This window comes from Triticum aestivum, chromosome 5A (assembly GCF_018294505.1).
Source record: "Triticum aestivum cultivar Chinese Spring chromosome 5A, IWGSC CS RefSeq v2.1, whole genome shotgun sequence".
Classification (NCBI taxonomy): domain Eukaryota; kingdom Viridiplantae; phylum Streptophyta; class Magnoliopsida; order Poales; family Poaceae; genus Triticum; species Triticum aestivum.
The window spans coordinates 638936091-638955787 of NC_057806.1; the positions used below are offsets into that span (position 1 = coordinate 638936091).

The window sequence follows — 19697 nt, forward strand, 5'->3', positions numbered from 1 at the left end:
ATGTTCCATGACGTTCAAAACGTCTTTGAAGTCCCGATTCTAAGCCATTAAGCATGGTGCACTAAACTATCAAGTAGTCATCATATTGAGCTAGCCAAACGTTCATAACGTCTGCATCTGCTCCTGCAATAGGTCTGTCACCTAGTGGTGCATCAAGGACATAATTCTTCTGTGCAGCAATGAGGATAAACCTCATATCACGGATCTAATCCGCATCATTGCTACTAACATCTTTCAACACAATTTTCTCTAGGAACATATCAAAATAAACACAGGGAAGCAAAAACGTGAGCTATTGATCTACATAATTTGCAAAATACTACCAGGACTAAGTTCATGATAAATTTAAGTTCAATTAATCATATTACTTAAGAACTCCCACTTAGATAGACATCCCTCTAATCCTATAAGTGATTACGTGATCCAAATCAAATAAACCATGTCCGATCATCACGTGAGATGGAGTAGTTTCATTGGTGAACATCACTATGTTGATCATATCTACTATATGATTCACGCTCGACCTTTCGGTCTCCGTGTTCCGAGGCCATATCTGTATATGCTTGGCTCGTCAAGTATAACCTGAGTATTCCGCATGTGCAACTGTTTTGCACCCGTTGTATTTGAACGTAGAGCCTATCACACCCGATCATCACGTGGTGTCTCAGCACGAAGAACTTTCGCAACGGTGCATACTCAGGGAGAACACTTCTTGATAATTTAGTGAGAGATCATCTTATAATGCTACCGTCAATCAAAGCAAGATAAGATGCATAAAAGATAAACATCACATGCAATCAATATAAGTGATATGATATGGCCATCATCATCTTGTGCTTGTGATCTCCATCTCCGAAGCACCGTCATGATCACCATCGTCACAGGCGTGACACCTTGATCTCCATCGTAGAATCGTTGTCGTCTCGCCAATCTTATGCTTCCACGACTATCACTACCGCTTAGTGATAAAGTAAAGCATTACATCGCGATTGCATTGCATACAATAAAGCGACAACCATATGGCTCCTGCCAGTTGCCGATAACTCGGTTACAAAACATGATCATCTCATACAATAAAATTCAGCATCATGTCTTGACCATATCACATCACAACATGCCCTGCAAAAACAAGTTAGACGTCCTCTACTTTGTTGTTGCAAGTTTTACGTGGCTGCTACGGGCTTAAGCAAGAACCAATCTTACCTACGCATCAAAACCACAACGATAGTTTGTCAAGTTGGTGCTGTTTTAACCTTCGCAAGGATCGAGCGTAGCCACACTCAGTTCAACTAAAGTTGGAGAAACTGTCACCCACAAGCCACCTCTGTGCAAAGCACGTCGGGAGAACCGGTCTCGCGTAAGCGTACGCGTAATGTCGGTCTGGGCCACTTCATCCAACAATACCGCCGAACCAAAGTATGACATGCTGGTAAGCAGTATGACTTATATCGCCCACTACTCACTTGTGTTCTACTCGTGCATATAACATCAACATATAAAACCTAGGCTCGGATGCCACTGTTGGGGAACGTAGTAATTTCAAAAAATTTCCTACGCACACGCAAGATCATGTGATGCATAGCAACGAGAGGGGAGAGTATGATCTACATACCTAGTAGATCGACAACAGAAGCGTTTGGTTGATGTAGTCGTACATCTTCACGGCCCGACCGATCAAGCACCGAAACTACGGCACCTCCGAGTTTTAGCACACGTTCAGCTCGATGATGATCCCCGGACTCCGATCCAGCAAAGTGTCGGGGAAGAGTTCCGTCAGCACGACGGCGTGGTGACGATCTTGATGTACTACTGCAGCAGGGCTTCGCCTAAACTCCGCTACAATATTATCGAGGACTATGGTGGCTGGGGCGCCGCACACGGCTAAGGAAAAGATCACGTGGATCAACTTGTGTGTCTCTGGGGTGCCCCTGCCTCCGTATATAAAGGACTAAAGGGGGGAGGCTGGCCGGCCAAGGAGGGCACGCCAGGAGAGTCCTACTCCCTCTGGGAGTAGGATCCCCCCCCCCCAATCCTAGTTGGAATAGGATTCGCGGAGGGGGGGAAAGAGAGAGAGGGGCCGGCCCCCTCTCCTTGTCCTATTCGGACCAAGGGAGGGGAGGGGCGCGCGGCCCATGAGGGGCTGCCTCTTCTCTTTTCCACTAAGGCCCATAATGGCCCATATAGCTCCCGGGGGTTCCGGTAACCTCCCGGTACTCCGGTAAAATCCCGATTTCACCCAGAACACTTCCGATATCCATACACAGGCTTCCAATATATCAATCTTTATGTCTCGACCATTTCGAGACTCCTCGTCATGTCCGTGATCACATCCGGGACTCCGAACAACCTTTGGTACATCAAAATGCATAAACTCATAATATAATTGTCATCGTAACCTTAAGCGTGCGAACCCTACGGGTTCGAGAACAATGTAGACATGACCGAGACACGTCTCCGGTCAATAACCAATAGCGGGACCTGGATGCCCATATTGGCTCCTACATATTCTACGAAGATCTTTATCGGTCAGACCGCATAACAACATACGTCGTTCCCTTTGTCATCGGTATGTTACTTGCCCGAGATTCGATCGTCGGTATTCCAATACCTAGTTCAATCTCGTTGCTGGCAAGTCTCTTTACTCGTTCTGTAATACATCATCCCGCAACTAACTCATTAGTTGCAATGCTTGCAAGGCTTAAGTGATGTGCATTACCGAGAGGGCCCAACCCAACATGTACCTTTGGAGACACCTGTAGTACTCCTTTATAATCACCCAGTTACATTGTGACGTTTGGTAGCACCCAAAGTGTTCCTCCGGTAAACGGGAGTTGCATAATCTCATAGTTATAGGAACATGTATAAGTCATGAAGAAAGCAATAGCAACATACTAAACGATCGGGTGCTAAGCTAATGGAATTGGTCATGTCAATCACATCATTCTCCTAATGATGTGATCCCGTTAATCAAATAACAACTCTTTTGTTTATGGTTAGGAAACATAACCATCTTCGATTAACGAGCTAGTCAAGTAGAGGCATACTAGTGACACTTTGTTTGTCTATGTATTCACACAAGTATTATGTTTCCGGTTAATACAATTCTAGCATGAATAATAAACATTTATCATGATATAAGGAAACAAATAATAACTTTATTATTGCCTCTAGGGCATATTTCCTTCACTTGCTCCCGTGATCTCGTAGTGAGACCGCGAGTTTGGTTACTCTCCGATAAAGCTCACGAGGTTCTTCATCTTCTTTCATTGCAAACTCATCGGCCTCATCTTGCACCACTTCATAGTTGGAGCGTTGAATGCTTGCGCTTCCTCGGTAGAGAGAGACAACACAATGTCATGCATCTTTGGCCAAGGCGAAGGGACGAAGATGAGGTAGGTCTTCGGGTGGAATTGCATCTTGAATAATGAAGAGAGCATTCTCATTGAATTGATTATCCACGGCTTCTCGAGGAGTGAAGTTGCTTGGATCATGCAGATAGAAACCTTCTTCAATGATTCTCCAAAGGTTAGTGTTCACATGATTTAAATGACGTTTAAAGTGGTAAACCCAAGAATCAAAGTCCTCATTTTTCACAATCTTAGGGGGAGGACCGGCATGATTCAAATGAGTAGAAGGAATCGGTCCACCATAAACAAGTGGTGGTTCCACATGAGCAAAGATGCCGGTGCCATTTTTACCACTAGAAGAAGGAGCCTTTTCACTACTAGCTTCCCCCTTGTCGGGGATAGCATCCGTCACCTTGTCGGTGGGGTCACCCACTTTCAACGGTGCGGTGGATAGTTTAAGCCCCTCAAGAAATTTAGTAAACATGCTTTCAACCTCGGTCATCATGGAGGTTTTAAATGTCTCCAAGGCCACATTGAACTCCTCACAAGAGACCGAGGTTCCCCCATCGCCCGTAGACGAGGTCAGATTCACACCGGAGTGTTCCTCCACACCGTCTACGGCATCAACCATACTCTTTGGACGGTAAAGTCCTTAATAAAGAGACGAGGCTCTGATACCAATTGAAAGGATCGATATGGTTGACTAGAGGGGGGTGAATAGGCAACTACCAATTTTTGACTTTTCTTTACCAAATTAAACTTTGCATCAAAGTAGGTTGTCTAGATGTGCAACTAGGTGAGCAACCTATATGATGCAATAACAACAAGCATACAAGCAAGCAAAAGAAGTAACACTAAAGAGCTTGCACAAGTAAAGGTAAGAAATAACCAAGAGTGGATCCGGTGAAGACGAGGATGTGTTACTGAAGTTCCTTCCTTTTGAGGGGAAGTACGTCTCCGTTAGAGCGGTGTGGAGGCACAATGCTCCCCAAGAAGCCACTAGGGCCACCGTATTCTCCTCACGCCCTCACACAATGCGAGATGCCATGATTCCACTATTGGTGCCATTGAAGGTGGCAACCGACCTTTACAAAGAAGGTTGGGGCAATCTCCACAACTTAATCGGAGGCTCCCAAAAAAACCACGAAGCTTCACCACAATGGACTATGGCTCCGTGGTGACCTCAACCGTCTAGGGTGCTCAAACACCCAAGAGTAACAAGATCCGCTAGGGATGAGTGAGGGAATCGAAAATCCCTTAGTGGAAGTGTAGATCGGGGCCTTCTCAACCACTCCCGAGCAAATCAACAAATTTGATTGGCTGGAGAGATAGATCAGGCGAAAATGGAGCTTGGAGCATTTAATGGAGCTTGAGCATTAATGGAGCTTGAGGGGGAAGAGGTGGGTCAAAGGAGAAGAAGGGGACCCCTTTTATAGTGGGGGCAACAATCCAACCGTTGCTCCACCAACCAGCCCCGCACAAGGCGGTAGTACCGCTAACGGGGGCGGTACTACCGCTGAGCCAGCGGTACTGCCACTCCAGCGAGCGGTACTGCCACGCAGAGAAGAGCAGCAGGGATCTGAACCCAGCGCGGTACTACCGCGGTGGTAAGGGCGGCACTACCTCTCCGGAACGGTACTACCGTCCCTACAACCGCAACTAGTGCCGCAAAACCCGACATGAGAAAAAGAGCCCTCGAGTCGAGGCGGTAGGAGCCAGACAGCCCAGCGGTAGTACAGCTGCGGGGTCACAGGCGGTACTACCGCTGCGGAGCGGTACTGCCGCTTGTGACCCTTCGACGGTACTACCGCTGGGACACAGAAGAGAGAGAAGATCTCTCCATCGAGGCTGAGGACGAGGCGGTGGTGCCAGGCAGGCCAGCGGTAGTACTGATGTGGAGTCACGGGCGGTACTACCGCTGCGGAGCGGTACTGCCGCTTGTGACTCCTCAACGATACTACCGCTGGGTTGCGCGGTACTACCGCTGGAATCCAGACAGGACAAAGAAAAGAGAAGAGATCTCTCCAATGAAGTGGAAGAGCTTGGAGGGTGAGAAACTGACGTGTACGTGTTGATTCCACCCATGCAATACCCCAGCGGACCCCCTCTTGATAGTACGGTGCCCTCTACGCAACTAGTCCACCAAAAGAGAAATGAAAGAGCTACACCGTCTTGAACGACACTTCGAAGGGAAGAAAACGTCTCGTGCCAAGGATGAATCTGTGAACTACTCAAAGCACATGATTAGTCCGCAAACATGTTGTCATCAATCACCAAAATTACCTCGAGAGAGATATGCCTTAACACCATTTGTGTGGTCGTTGCATGCCACTGTCAAGTTATCCGAGTAAAAACTATGTTTTTCCCTCTTTGATGATAAGAGGCTCATTGTTGAGAGCACGATTCGGAGCCCGGGATCATTTACACCCATTCATGAATAAATTCAAAGAAAATAGTAAAAATATCAAAAAAATCTGAATATTTTAAGCGTTCAATATGCTTGGGTGAGGTAGCTGAGTGCAAATTGTGTGGTCAAATAACATTCATGGAGGTCATGGCAAAAAAGATTGACCGCCAAAGAAACTTAAAGAAACACGGTGTATATTCGATTTTTTTTCCCATGAGCTCTTGAATGTCATTTGACAACGAAAATATGCACGCTGAACCTGGAATCATCTCTGGATTACCACTCATCGTTTCAGTTCCTTTATGCCTCCCTTGTTCATAGGATAGGAATATCTAGGAAGTGAGATAACATCTATCTCAATTCCTATAGGGAAAAAGATGTCGTTTGATGCATAGGATAGGAATTTTCCACTAAGCCTAATCTAATGTTTTTTCTTTTAAATGTGAAAGATTGGTTCCTCTCCTACATATGAATAAGGATCCATTCCTACAAACAAAAGGGCTCCAAATGATATTTTTTTTCCATACAAAATTCACATCCTTCACAATTCCTACGAAATTCCTATGAACCAAAGGAGGCTCCTTATTTGGTTCATAGGGTAGAAAAGTTATAGGAATAGGGAAATCAAGGAAATGAGATGACCTGTATCTCAAATCCTATGAATAGGAATGAAAAAAGATATGCCCATTTGGTTAACATCATTGGAATTTTCCCATTAAGGCTAGGCTAATATTTATTTTCCCATGGAATGTAGATGGTAGGTAGAATTCCTCCATGCAAATATGATTCTATCATATAAATCAAAAGACCCTAAAGGAATTTTTCCTATAGAATTCCTACATACCTCCAAACCAAAGGAGGGCCTTAATGTATATATATCAATGAGAGACCTATTGTTTCAAAAAAAAAACTTGTGACACCGTTATATTTAGAAATGTGACACTGTTATATTCAGAAACTTGCGAACCGGGCCTAGCTCAGATGGTTAGGTCCTTTGTGGTGGAACCAGCTCACCATGGTTCAAGTCCGAGACTTGACATTGGTGCTCACATTTTTTTGGATTTATTCCAGACTTTTCGGCGATACTCGTTCAATGAGAGGAGACATTTCCGTCGACTATGGAGGCGTCTATGGTGACTTCGTCAATCTCAAGATGATGTGCCTACTCACTACTCAGTCTATAGAAGGCGTTCATAGGGATAGGATGTGCATGTGTGCGTTCATATGGGTGAGTTTATATGCATATGTATGAACGTCTGCGTCTGTACTATGTTAAAAAAGGACCCCGATAACTCCTGTACGTTATTTTTTTGACCATGAAAAAATGAACATTTTTGTAGCAATTTTAATGATACGAGAATGCAAGTTTAGTTGGTAAGCATGGTAAATCCATGCTTAGTGTATTTTTTGCCTGAAAATTATCGTGCGTGTCAACTAAACTTGCCATCCTTGCATCACTAAAATTATCATAAAAAACGTTTGTTTTGCCATAGTCAAATACCGAATGTTTGGGATTTATCGTTTCCGTAAAACGAAAATGTGGCACCGCCGGTGCATTTTTCTTGCTTCGCCCGTCGCCCCATGAACGTAAACGGAACATACGACCCGTGGACTCGTGGAGAGTGATCCGAACATCGATCGTCGCGTGGCCGCTGCATGCCATGTCATTGGCATCCGGGACCCGGCCGTGCGTCTGCTTTGCATATGTGTGTGGCGGCGGTGCGGAGACCCCGGCCGTATCAAAATCGGCACTCCCCATTGGCCGGCCTCATATCGCCATATCACCTTATCCACTCCCCTCACCCTCTCCACCCCAAGCCCCCGTACCTCTTAGCTTAGCTCTCCTGCTCATCACCCACCAGACACCACTCCATCTCCCGCGCGCGCGTGTGGCCTCCGCTCCTCTCCCCATCTCCTCTCTCGCCAAGAACCACCGAGCTTGGAGCGCCACCGCCATGGCCATGGCCACGCAAGCCTCGGCGGCGACGCGCCACCTCATCACCGCGGCCTGGTCGCCCTCCGCCAAGCCCCGCCCCGCCACCCTCGCCATGCCATCCTCCGCCCGCGGCCCGGCCCCGCTCTGCGCCGCGGCCCCGGACACCCCCGCCCCCGCCGCGCCGCCGGCGGAGCCCGCGCCCGCGGGCTTCGTGCCGCCGCAGCTGGACCCGTCCACCCCGTCCCCGATCTTCGGCGGCAGCACGGGCGGCCTGCTCCGCAAGGCCCAGGTCGAGGAGTTCTACGTCATCACCTGGACCTCCCCCAAGGAGCAGGTGTTCGAGATGCCCACCGGCGGCGCCGCCATCATGCGCGAGGGCCCCAACCTCCTCAAGCTCGCCCGCAAGGAGCAGTGCCTCGCCCTCGGCAACCGCCTCCGCTCCAAGTACAAGATCGCCTACCAGTTCTACCGCGTCTTCCCCAACGGCGAGGTGCAGTACCTCCACCCCAAGGACGGCGTCTACCCGGAGAAGGTCAACGCCGGCAGGCAGGGCGTGGGGCAGAACTTCCGCAGCATCGGCAAGAACGTCAGCCCCATCGAGGTCAAGTTCACCGGCAAGAACTCCTTCGACATCTAATCTCGTACGTCGTATATGCGTACGTGCTAGTTCATCGACCGGTAGTTATTGGCGGGTGGCGATGATGATGGACGTCCTGTAATTTTAATTGTCGAGTTTGAATGCTGGATTCGATCGGTGATAATGATGCATCAGGTTATATGTACATGGTAATTTGATGACGATACTGCTGTATGTTAACGTTGTTCATATGCATGATCGGCTTCTTTTCATGTTGATGATGAGTGGTATTTTGTTTGTTACACGTCTACACTATTTTTTTTTGTCCTTTTGGCCAGAGATGAAACATACGAGTTAAACGATTCAACCAAGCACATATAAACACGGTAACCCGCAGCATGTGTGGGAAACGCCTTCTCTACGTATTGTTTTTGTGAAAGTAATTATTGAAGATAAGATTTATGCTAAACAGTTTTGCTAAAGCATATCTAGATGTGTCATAAGTATTGCACATCTAAGTCATATGTTAGGCTGGTCACAATGGGGAGGAATTTAGGAGTAACATCACACACTCCAATACAACTTTGCTTATGTGGCACATATTTAATGAAGAGAAAGGTGCTTGTGGTAACTAGCTAAGTTACCGGAACATCACACACTTCAAGAAACAATGAGTCTAGAACCTAATAAATACATCGTTGCATGACACTACATAGATGTTCCTACCCACTATGGAGGTAGTAACATAGTCTAGGGAAGTGTGTAAGTTACTAGCTTATGTTCTTGCCCATTGTGACCAGCCTTATTGATTTTACATTGAGATTCGCGTGTCATGTGTGCTAAATTAATTTACGTATATGTATAATTGGTTATAATTTCATATACTCCCTCTGATCAAAATTAATTCTGGCTGAGGGAACCATCTTTATTGAAGTTGACTAGTAAGTTGCCCGTGCCTTGCTACAAAAGATAAAACATGTCTAGAAATATATTGCAAAATTGATTTTATTTTTTGAACCCTGAACCACACACCCACTGGTTTCTTAATTATAAACATGTATAGAAACATCGTTGACTAAATTTAGGATCCAAGCAGAAATATATTTAGAATTCTAGCATGAGGAATCGAGGAAATGGTTGAATGTGGTTTGTTCTATTGGCTGGTTATCTGAAAACCCAAAATAAAAGCTCATGGAAATGTAGAGGCAAACACATCATCACAACCAACTGATTTTTTTATAGGAGTAGATATCAGAATTGACTAAGCATCTGATGTCGCCACATGATAACATCACCAAAATTGCCAGAAAAAAGTAAACTCACGAGTGGATGAAAGGAAAACTTGGGTCCATAAATAAGAAAAAACAAAGGTAGATCATAAATACATGGGTTCATACAACAATTCCTCAGTCGAGACCTCATCAGGCAAACAACACAAATATCAGTAACTTGCAACAATCTTACTCCGCACATGATGGTTGCTCACTAATACAACTACAGAAATATAAGTCATGCCAAATCATTTTAATAAGCTATTCTTGCATAAGGGTATCTAATACCACGGTATCAGACCAATTAACTTACAGTCTCCAAGTCCTTGGCTGAGCCTACCAACTGCTGCTACTCCCTTGCTGTCATTCATCTCTGACTAGTGGAAGCTGCAAGCAGCCATGCACACAACATTTAAGCAGATCAAGCACAAACCAAGGTAGAGAAAACACATAGAAGTGAAAAGGCTACTTGTTGGCCCAAAGAAAGTGCCAATTATGTCCAGTCTCTTTTATGTGAGTTGATCAATCCTAGGCTTTTGGAATAATGTGTTGAGTAGATGTAAAGGTCACACTATAGGCATGTTTAAATGTTGCCAACTGAAGGTTAATTATCTATCGTTGGGTTGAGAAGTACTTTGGTTGGCAATCTCAGGACATGATGGCTCTAACATGATAAGAAAATTGATACAATTGATCGAACCGACAACCCGAAGGAGCATTTAGCATCAGGAACAAATGTTCTACTGCTCTCTGATTTTTTCGGGTATTAGATAAGGGTGTACTTGATCAACTTATGTTGGAATAGAGTATTCTGGGTTTAGCATCAGGAAGAAATGGTCATATGATCTCTAATGTTTCCTGTAGGATGTAGTTCAATAACTTAATCAGTAATGGAGCTCAACTGGATTCCGATCCTCTGAGTTTAGTACTTTAGAAGCTTCTATAACTTTTTATATCTAAATTATTCAATATGAAGTACAATAAGCGTGTGATATCTCTAAGAAAAAATTGCAATCAACAATGCAATAAGCCTGTAATGGCTTCATAAAAATCGCATTCACACTCATATAGAAGAACTATTTTTTGCATTGATCATATTATTTCTATGAATACTTCAAAATTTAAGTAGAAAAGATAGTACTTGATATTCGCATATCTATTATCCGTAAACGATTATCCTGCTATGACATTGGATTTTTACATTCCATCGAAGGTATTAGCTGTTTTACGAATAACTACTTTAGGAATACAAACCATCCTTCGAGATGAAGCATTCTTTGGCAAAGGCTCTCCGCGAACAATAATTGATGCTGGACCAAAAATACCTTATGCTCCATTTGGATGTGTTTGTTAAATAGAACCCTTGGACATATGTATTTTACATCCATTTGCTTTTCCGTGGCAGTTAAATGGAATCCTTTGACGCGTGTCCTTTTCACCTATTAGTTGTTCCATGGCAATGCAATGGGCACTCTGCTAGTTAAGTATGGAATTTCACAACATTCCGCAAGAGACTATCACAACAAGCTAACCTAACAATAAGGGTAACAACTTACAACTTGCAGTGGGAAAATTAAATACATTGACAAGATGCATAATGCATTAAGCAGAATCGTCTATTAAGATCATTAGTAAATTTTGGGATATAAAAAATAGACTTCTTTTAACACAATATTAGAACATGCACTCATGTTCATATTTTTCATGCAACACTTGTAATTCATTTATAAATCAAGGCCCGCATTAAGCTACATTTGCCTACAGAGACGAAGCAAGAGTTGATGAGATATATAGTAGCTTTTACAACATACCTTGTTTCTTGACAGAGGAGATCAGAAGGCGACGGGTAGTGAATCCCACTTCCTTACACTGTTTGATCTGAAATGTGAGAGCATGTTGGCTTCTTGGGATGTGGTTCGAGTAGAGTGAATCTCATCTACTCGCCCACTCGATTACTTGGCTACATGACATGTTTCTAGATAGTTCCACCTTGGCGCGCGGATGGGCAAGGTGAGGTTTGGTAAGGAAAGGCAGTAGCTGAGCAGAGCACGTGTCCATGTCCATCACACCAGAACATGCCATAGAGTGCGTTGAAAGGGACGGGGTAGTAGTAGGTGGCGGCGCAGCCGGCGGTGTACTTCTAGAGGTCGGCATCGGAGGATATGGGGAGCGGGCAGAGGAGATGGTGATGAGGAAGAGGATGAGGTGGTATCGGTGGGTGGTGGGGCTACTGCAGCAAGAAAGGAAGCAGGAACCAAGAGACGGGTCAGGGCACGTACGGCGGCAGTGGCATACTTGCGGGAGTGGAATAGTAGGAGATGGTGGAGTGGAGGGGATGACGCTGAAGAGGGCGGCGTGGTGGAGATGTTCGGCGGTTGTGCTGCGGCATAACATGAGGATGTGTCGGCGGATGAACGTCATCGGCGGCGTACGTGCTTGCCGAGGTCGGCACCAAAGGAGATGGGCAAAAGGGGGCGGGGGAGATGACAATAAGGAGGGGCTTGTGGTGGTGGGTACTCGGGATGATGAGAGCAGGCGTGAGAGGCATGGGGGTGGAGGACGTCAGCAGCGGCCATCACGCGAGATCTATTCCAGTGCCGCCGGCTGATTGTTCTTCCAGCGCCTTCTGGATGGATTTGGATGAGTTGGGGAGAGATGGGACTTGGAGGGGCTGTCTGCAAATGTATGACGTGAAGCAGTCGTCTTTCTGTAAAATTGCAAATATTGCTTTGTGTTGTGCGTTAGATACACATCCGATGATCCTAAACACAAGATGACAGACATACCATGATCACCAACTTAGATTTTTATAGTAGTAAAGATTAAAATCAGCAACAACGGAGTATATAACATAGGTAACTATGGCATAATCATTACAAGATATGAATTTAGCAGGTGTGACTAAGTCGACTTTTTCCACAACAACACCTTCAAGGAGTAAAGCCTCGCTATGTCCAGCCAAAGATGGCCAAGACAAGGATTTTCATCCTGTTTACCGAGACCAACCACTCAAGGCCAACACATCACTAAGGAGATGCCTCCTCCAACAAAATAACGACACAAATTTCTTGTTGATGAGTCCATCAATCAAGCAGAACAAGAGTCTTAACCCTGGATATGAAATTGTGTTCTAATCACCATCTGGATGATGAATCTTTCGGTTGTCATGTCATCCAGTACTCCCCACTACACCGAGATAGTGCTAGCGGAAGGGTAAGACATTTTCCCACCAAAGATCATTACCCCAACTGTGGTGTGTGTGTGTGTGGGGGGGGGGGTTTCCACCTCAACCCCGAGGCCACTACCACATCGTCCTTTGTTTGGGAGTTAGCGCACACTTAACGATGATCTAAAACACTGCACAAATCGGGTCGGGTTTGGTCAGGTCGACCTCTACCAGACACATGCCGTAGAACACTATGGGTCCTCCCTACACCCAAGACCCTAGCCATGGGTCTAGACATAGACCCACAGCCGAACCCAATGGTTAACCCGACCCTATTGGGAAACCAACGGGTCTGACAAGGTTTAATTATTATTTATATATTTATTTAGGTGCGGGACAATTTATATTTCCGGTCGTGAGGGGTGGACCCAGTACCAAGTGAGAGCATCTACATCCGGATGCCCCGGACCTACCTCAAACACCCCGGCGGGTGGTCCTGTCACTAACCGGTCGCGAAAATGTGACCTAGATGGGCGCCTCAAATGCCCGGGCTGACCGGTACCCCTCGTATCTAGCCTAAATCTAGGGCGGATATGGGGGCTCCCGGGCTCGCCCGGGCGTGGCTGCCACGTCGGAACCGACAAGCCTACCCACTTCAAATTCTAACAAATCCAATCCCTTCACCTATCAGATTCATTTGCTTTCTCCTCTCTTCTTCCTCCTATGTCCGTCTCGCAGCTCCGCCGCCGCGCGCGTTCCATAGCCGTTCCGAGCCTCTGCGCCTAGAGTGTTGTGTTATTTTGCACAATATGATTGTCGAGGATGAGGGTGATGATGTTGCCCAAACCAATGATTTTGAAGCGTCTGGAGAACAAGTTCAAATCCCGGAAGATCAAGATACAAATCAGTTTATGAACTTTCTACATATGCATCATAATCTTTACAATCATCAGGTGCACGCGCAGCTACTCAATGATATTTGTGGAGCATATGTGAATCCACAATGGAAACCAAAGAGCTAATGTTTAAGTTGTGCACTTAGCATAAATCTTATGTAAGAAATATGTATTTTCGGCACCAACATTTGTTATTTACGTACAACATTGATGTGTATGATGGACGTGTATGGATTTGTTTGGATTTAAGAGTCCGAATTTGAGATATATAGATACCAAACAGGAGATATTAGGGGCCGTCCGGGTCTGCGAGCATGCCCAGCGGGTATGTGGGCGTTTGAGGGGCCGAATTTGCCAAGTCCGCTCTGACAAAACACGGAACCAACAGTCTCTACCTTACAGGTGGAGCTACCCTTCTATTTCAATGCGTTCGAATAGGCGAGGTGGTACTAATGGATCACATCACTTGTGTTACTAAAAATAACTAGTAAATGCGCACGTACGACGCACGTTAATATTTAGGCAATACCAATAGAACGCCCGTGCGTTGCCACAGGCTCTTCAAAATTTATATCAGTATCTTTTATTTATCATTCTCTCATCTCGGGTGAATCTTGGGTGCTCTAATTAGCAACGCAACAATCAAGTATTAGAAAATTTCACCGAACCAACAATAACAAAGAATATGACATCTATCCTACTAATAAAGGGAGGTCATATTTTTTGTTCGGCATGCACTTCTGCAGAAAAGCCCCTATCCATTTTAGAATCAACCTGGCACGTGAAAAAATACATCTCTAAGGGTGCGTTTGGTTCACAGGAAATATGTAGGACTTTTAATGGAACTGTCGTCCATAGGAAATTTTGCCTTGGTGGTGTTCGGTTCACAGGAAGCATGAAGAATACTTCAAATGAAACAAGGCCTTCTCGTATTGATTTTGCTTGAAAGATAGAATCCAGTGGGATCTCATGTTTTGACGAAAGCCCGAGGCGAGCCGGTGACCAGTTCAATAAAAAACTTCATGCATGCATTGTACTCCACTCAGAAAGACATAAAATATTGTGGTCATGTACTGCTTCATAGGCGTATCTTCCTGCAACATGAACAGTCTAATTTTTTTGGTTCCCCTGTTTCTAGACTCCATGGCAATCCGGTAGCCATCAGCCATATCCCTACAAAGTTTTTCTTTCCTTAGTTCTCTCTCCCCGCAAACCGAACGGAGCCTAAAGTGGGAACCATCCGGGACCAACAAGAACTCAAACTCCTATCCAATCTCGACTTCATGCTCTTTCACCTGCATTGATAAAGACAGGTCATCAAGGCTTTCATCACGATGACCTCGAGCAGACGCCGACATCCCTCCCCGCATCTACCTCTAACCCCTGCTGCCGCCTGCACTATCCTTGCTCCTCGAGGAAGGGCGACAATGTCCTCTGTGATGGCCACGACCAGATCCACGGGGAGGCCACATTCTTCCATGGGAACCCAACCAAGCACACCACCCCCCACAATCATTCAATCCAAACTCTAACAACGTCAAGACCTGCCATCGATCCACGAATCAGGCTCACTGCATCCAGGTTCACTACGAGTCTGCGATGAGTCTGTAGTCAATGTATTGCCGTTGGCTATCCCCACAACAGGACCATCGTCTCTCCCCAAAGCAGCAACACCACCCAGCAAATCACCACCACCGCTTGCGGCTTGCCTACATAAAATCATGAGAAATCCCCACGACGGTGCTGTAAGACCACCTTGGCGACCTTGACAGCGACCAATTGGTCTAAGTTCTAAGCTGGACGCTCTATGTAGAAACCAATAGAAGCAGGGGCGTAGTTCAGATTTGTTCTTCGTGCGCGTGCATGCCCTGCTGCCCACCAGCTCTTGGTCTACAACTCACCTCTGACTGACCTCCCATAGAAGATTCGGGAAAAAAACTCATCACTTACATTATCATAGCCGCACATTCTAAGTCAAAGTAGAACAGACCACAAGGATTCTGTGACAACCAGCCATGGCCAGATCAGTTGCATTTTAATTTCGTTCCATCTCATAATCCATCGCCCACTCTCTCTCAATGGAAATTAAACTTAGGCATGTCACAAGTTGTCATTGTTGTTAACACTAGTAAGCATGCACGTGCAACGCACGTCTCTCAAATATAACACATGTCTTTTGAAATCTGTTTATTTTTAAGTAAATGAGCCCGTATGTTGCAACAACATCCTCGCGAGTCCCTAATGACAAATGTGTTCTATGCTTCTACTCATGCTCTTCGCCAGAGCTCACACATCTCATGAGTGGTATTCACCTGGTCGCCTCGTCGTATGGGGACACATGCTTGGGGTTGTCATGGTCGAACGTGTGCTTCGCAAACTCCACCTCCTTGCTGGTTCTTTTTGTTTAACCACAAACCATACAACAATAGTTCTATGGTCAAATTTTCATTAATATAGTATGGTATAAGGGGGAGGAAAAAACAGAGCAAAATTAATCAAGATCTGTACAATTTGTTACAAACACCTCAGCCAATGCCACTATGTGCCAGTGTGAAAAACTTCTTTGGTCGGAGCAAGCGTCGGAGCTCCCTGAACCTACACATTTTGCAACCTTTGTGTTAGTCAAGGTAAAAAAATAGCAAGGCTTTGGTAATCATGTATGTACCATATATCAAGCTATTTGCTTCTTTGATGTCTGGGTTAAAGTATAGCCGAGACTGCTCAGTTGTTCGCAAGATAGCATCTGAAATTGAGTGTAAGAAAGACTTAAAAGTATTAGCAGACAACCTAAAACTCAACAGCAGGAAGCCAAAAGATAAATAGTGAAGGGTTTTCTTCCCTGCAAAACATATGCCAAAGGATACTAAGCATAATATTAACCCATTTAGTTGTCTAGATGACCAGATTAAATCGTAAGCATTACGTGGTTCTTATTTCAGTGAAAAGGAATTCGGTTGAATAATGATTGCCAATGCATGTCAGCATGTATGATTCAGAAACCACACAGAGCATAATTTAGGAGCAGATACATCTGTTTTCAGAGCTTGCAGCTCATAATGAAATGCTAGAAAATTTTATTTTCCTACTAAAAACACGAGGAAATTAGCAATGTCAAAGTTGTTGCGTCTAATGTCAAAACTAACTACTATATCAGGTTACTGAGATGGTTTCCTGTATGAACATTAGTTAATGAAAAAAAAATACAATATGAGAAAATACTTGTGTAATTAGAACAAGAAGAATTTTAAATGTATGGACTTGGATTTCACAACTTAATGTGAACTAACACAGCATTAGAAAGAAGAAAAGCCTGGTACAGTTTGCTTTGCAATGAAATTTGATTGAATCAATAAATTATCAAGAGCAATTGGATAACAACAAGGGAAGAACAGGAAGGGAGAATCAGAAGGTTCACCTATCAATCGTGAGTAGTAGTAGTTGCCTAGTAGCAGGTCAGATAGGACGACAATAGGAAGAAGAGAGTCAGGCTGCCACAGGGCTTCCTCAAGCTGAAGAAATAGGGAGTCGGGGCAACATCACTGACTTGGCTGGGACCTTGGTGTCCCCTATCGTGTAGCGTCGACATCTCATGGTCCTACAGCTGCAAGAAGCAGAATTCCTTGCACTACATTCAGACATAGCTGAGATTAGTTTGTAGTTCACGCCAGAACCTCTCAGATCACTGTTAAATGTCTGGAACTGAAGAATACAATTTCTCCTCTTAGTATATGATACGAAGTTTCTTTAGACGAGTAAAATTTCAGTAGAACAAAAAAGGTATCAACGCTTAATTTTACTCCATATGTCTTACCATAGATATGGTTACTGCACCAGCATCCCTCTGTTGAAATCAATCTGTTGAAACCTCAACCACAGAAGTACCAAGCTATTCTTTTGACTTCACTCCCAAAAACTGCACGTGCTTGAACGACTATTGCACCTGGAGACAATCCTGCAATCATGAATTCAATGCTTATAAGTTCAAAGGGCCAATGAATGAGAAATGCTAAATGATAGACCTGATGCATAAAAGCAAATAAAACTGTGATCAAAGGACTACGGAGAGATCTGATGGTGGTAAAATGCTGAGTTGAACTGGGACAAATCCTCGGATAAATCATAATTAGATTATCAATTGTGGTACATAAATCAAGCGGGAACACACAAACAATCAGGAAATGTAGGACCACTTGATGACTATAAAATTGACAGTAAAGATGTCTCATTTTCATGATAGGCTGCTCTATTTGTCAGTATTGACACCAAAGATCTATTCATATTCAACTCTTTCACTGCCGTGTACAAAATCTTTTACAGCAAAGTGTGTACATAGAAAATTATGGTGCTTAATTCTGCTTGGTTGATTCTCTTGGTGTATCCTCCTCAGCTAGAACTACCATCTGCTTGGTGCAGAGTGATCCTATGTTGGTTGATTACGCAAAGTATTGCCACTAAAAATGGGTTGTCCATGTTTCATGTCCTCAGCATAATGTTGTTGCTCCGTTTCAGTATGGTACTATGGTTACAACTTACAAACATGCATGCATGTGCAAAAAATTTCGTTTTAACATCTTAACACCTGCAAGCCATTTTGTTCTGACAAATGATGTTTCAGACTAAATTGATTAACTAACAGTGTGTCTTGACAAATGATGTTTCAGACATGTTTAGATATAAAAGAATTTTAGAGGGTTGTACATAGACCAGACATTGACCGGACATTCCAGCAGTACATGAATATCTATATTATATACAGCGACACTAAAGAATTCAGTATAAGTCGATGCAACTATATGGAAAGATTGAGCTAGAAACCTAATTACATGGATCAATCCGTCAGTTAAAAAATGTCATTACTCCATACGGAAACAAGCATCCACGATTGGAAGCTCCCAAAATCCAAATCCAATGGCCATTACTCTGTACAGAAAAGGATGTGTGCATGCGCATCAGGATCACGTCAGAGCATGAACAGAATGGGGCGGGACACGGCGATAGCAGTGATTTTGACCCACCCGGCAGCGGCGGAGGGGAGTTCCTGGACGTGGCGCCCGTGGGGCAGAAGCCGAGCGGCAGGCGGCTTCGGCGACCGACGCTCCAGGAGAGGCCGACTGCAACGGCACGTGTGTGCCCGGAGGAAGCCGCAACTCCTCCTCTCGCGTCCCCCGCCGTGGCTCGCGTGCGTGGTGGCGACAGGTTGACTCGAGGTGGATCGGAAGGGAAGGGGCGGCGGCGTTTGCTGGGAGGTGGGGCAAATGCGCGGTGTGTCTGAGCAATGGCAGCATGGGAGATCCGGTCGTCGCCGTCGTTGATCTAGTGAGGAGGAAGGCCGGCAGTCACGAGGAAGGTCCAACGGAGACAGGGAGATAGATTAGTGAGGAGAGGGAGAGAGAAGGGAGGAGGAGGGCGCTGGGTGCGGCTGACCGGCGAGGATGTCATCGCGGCTTGTAGAAGAGTGCGCCGCGACCGGAGGCGGGGTCGACTCGGGGTGGATGAGATGGCCACGCACGGGAGGAGGGGAAGGGAGGAGCGGCGGCAGTTGCTGCGGATCTGTTCTTCTCGACCTGGGGCCTAGAGAAAGAAAGGTGGGGAGGATCCGGAAATCATGGAGTTACGGGCGGGGCCGCGGGGATTGGGTACGCGAGGCGCGACTATTGGCAGACGTCTCCTAGGAAGAACATTTGATCTCAGACGTTCATCCAAGCGACATATCATTGGCGTAATATGATCAGTCGGATCTATTTAAGTTGATTTAATCGGAGGGCTTCGGTTGTCCCGTGTACAGTTTTGTGTATGGCTTTAAATGAATTCATGTTTGCTCTTTTAATAGTAGTATAGATTTAGAAATTTAAATCAAAGGAAATCTGTAACTAATCCCAGTGCTTGCATTAAGCTGTAAGTACATGAACTGTAAATGCTGCAGATGTAGAAGTACCACACAGCTATGTCACAGCCCCAAGAAATATTTCTCTGCTATCCTTCTTGAAACTCTGGAAGAATGTATATATACTATCCCCAATTTCACTCAAGTGTATTCATGAGGTATGATAAGCACGAAAAATGAACTATGACAATAATAACAAATAACGGCAAAGAA

General features: G+C 45.0%; 1 protein-coding gene and 1 long non-coding RNA gene across 7 annotated transcripts; one reads left to right on the forward strand and one right to left on the reverse strand.

Annotated features, from left to right (window-relative positions):
* Window positions 1-7592: 7592 nt before the first annotated feature.
* On the forward strand, window positions 7593-8539 carry LOC123105535 (photosystem I reaction center subunit II, chloroplastic). The gene has a single exon (XM_044527618.1). It carries the CDS (start codon window positions 7710-7712, stop codon window positions 8325-8327), a length of 618 nt encoding a protein of 205 aa, XP_044383553.1. The 5' UTR covers window positions 7593-7709; the 3' UTR covers window positions 8328-8539.
* Window positions 8540-15735: 7196 nt separating this feature from the next.
* On the reverse strand, window positions 15736-19220 carry LOC123105536 (uncharacterized). 6 transcript variants are annotated; one of them, XR_006450900.1, is made up of 6 exons: window positions 19025-19220; window positions 18424-18913; window positions 17412-17552; window positions 17016-17225; window positions 16266-16343; window positions 15736-16195 (listed from the first exon to the last, which is right to left on the reverse strand). It is a non-coding gene; the product is annotated as an uncharacterized lncRNA (long non-coding RNA). The 6 variants fall into 6 exon arrangements; XR_006450899.1 differs by having other exon boundaries at window positions 18416-18520; window positions 18616-19218; XR_006450896.1 differs by having other exon boundaries at window positions 18424-18520; window positions 18616-19217.
* Between the last annotated feature and the right edge of the window lie 477 nt (window positions 19221-19697).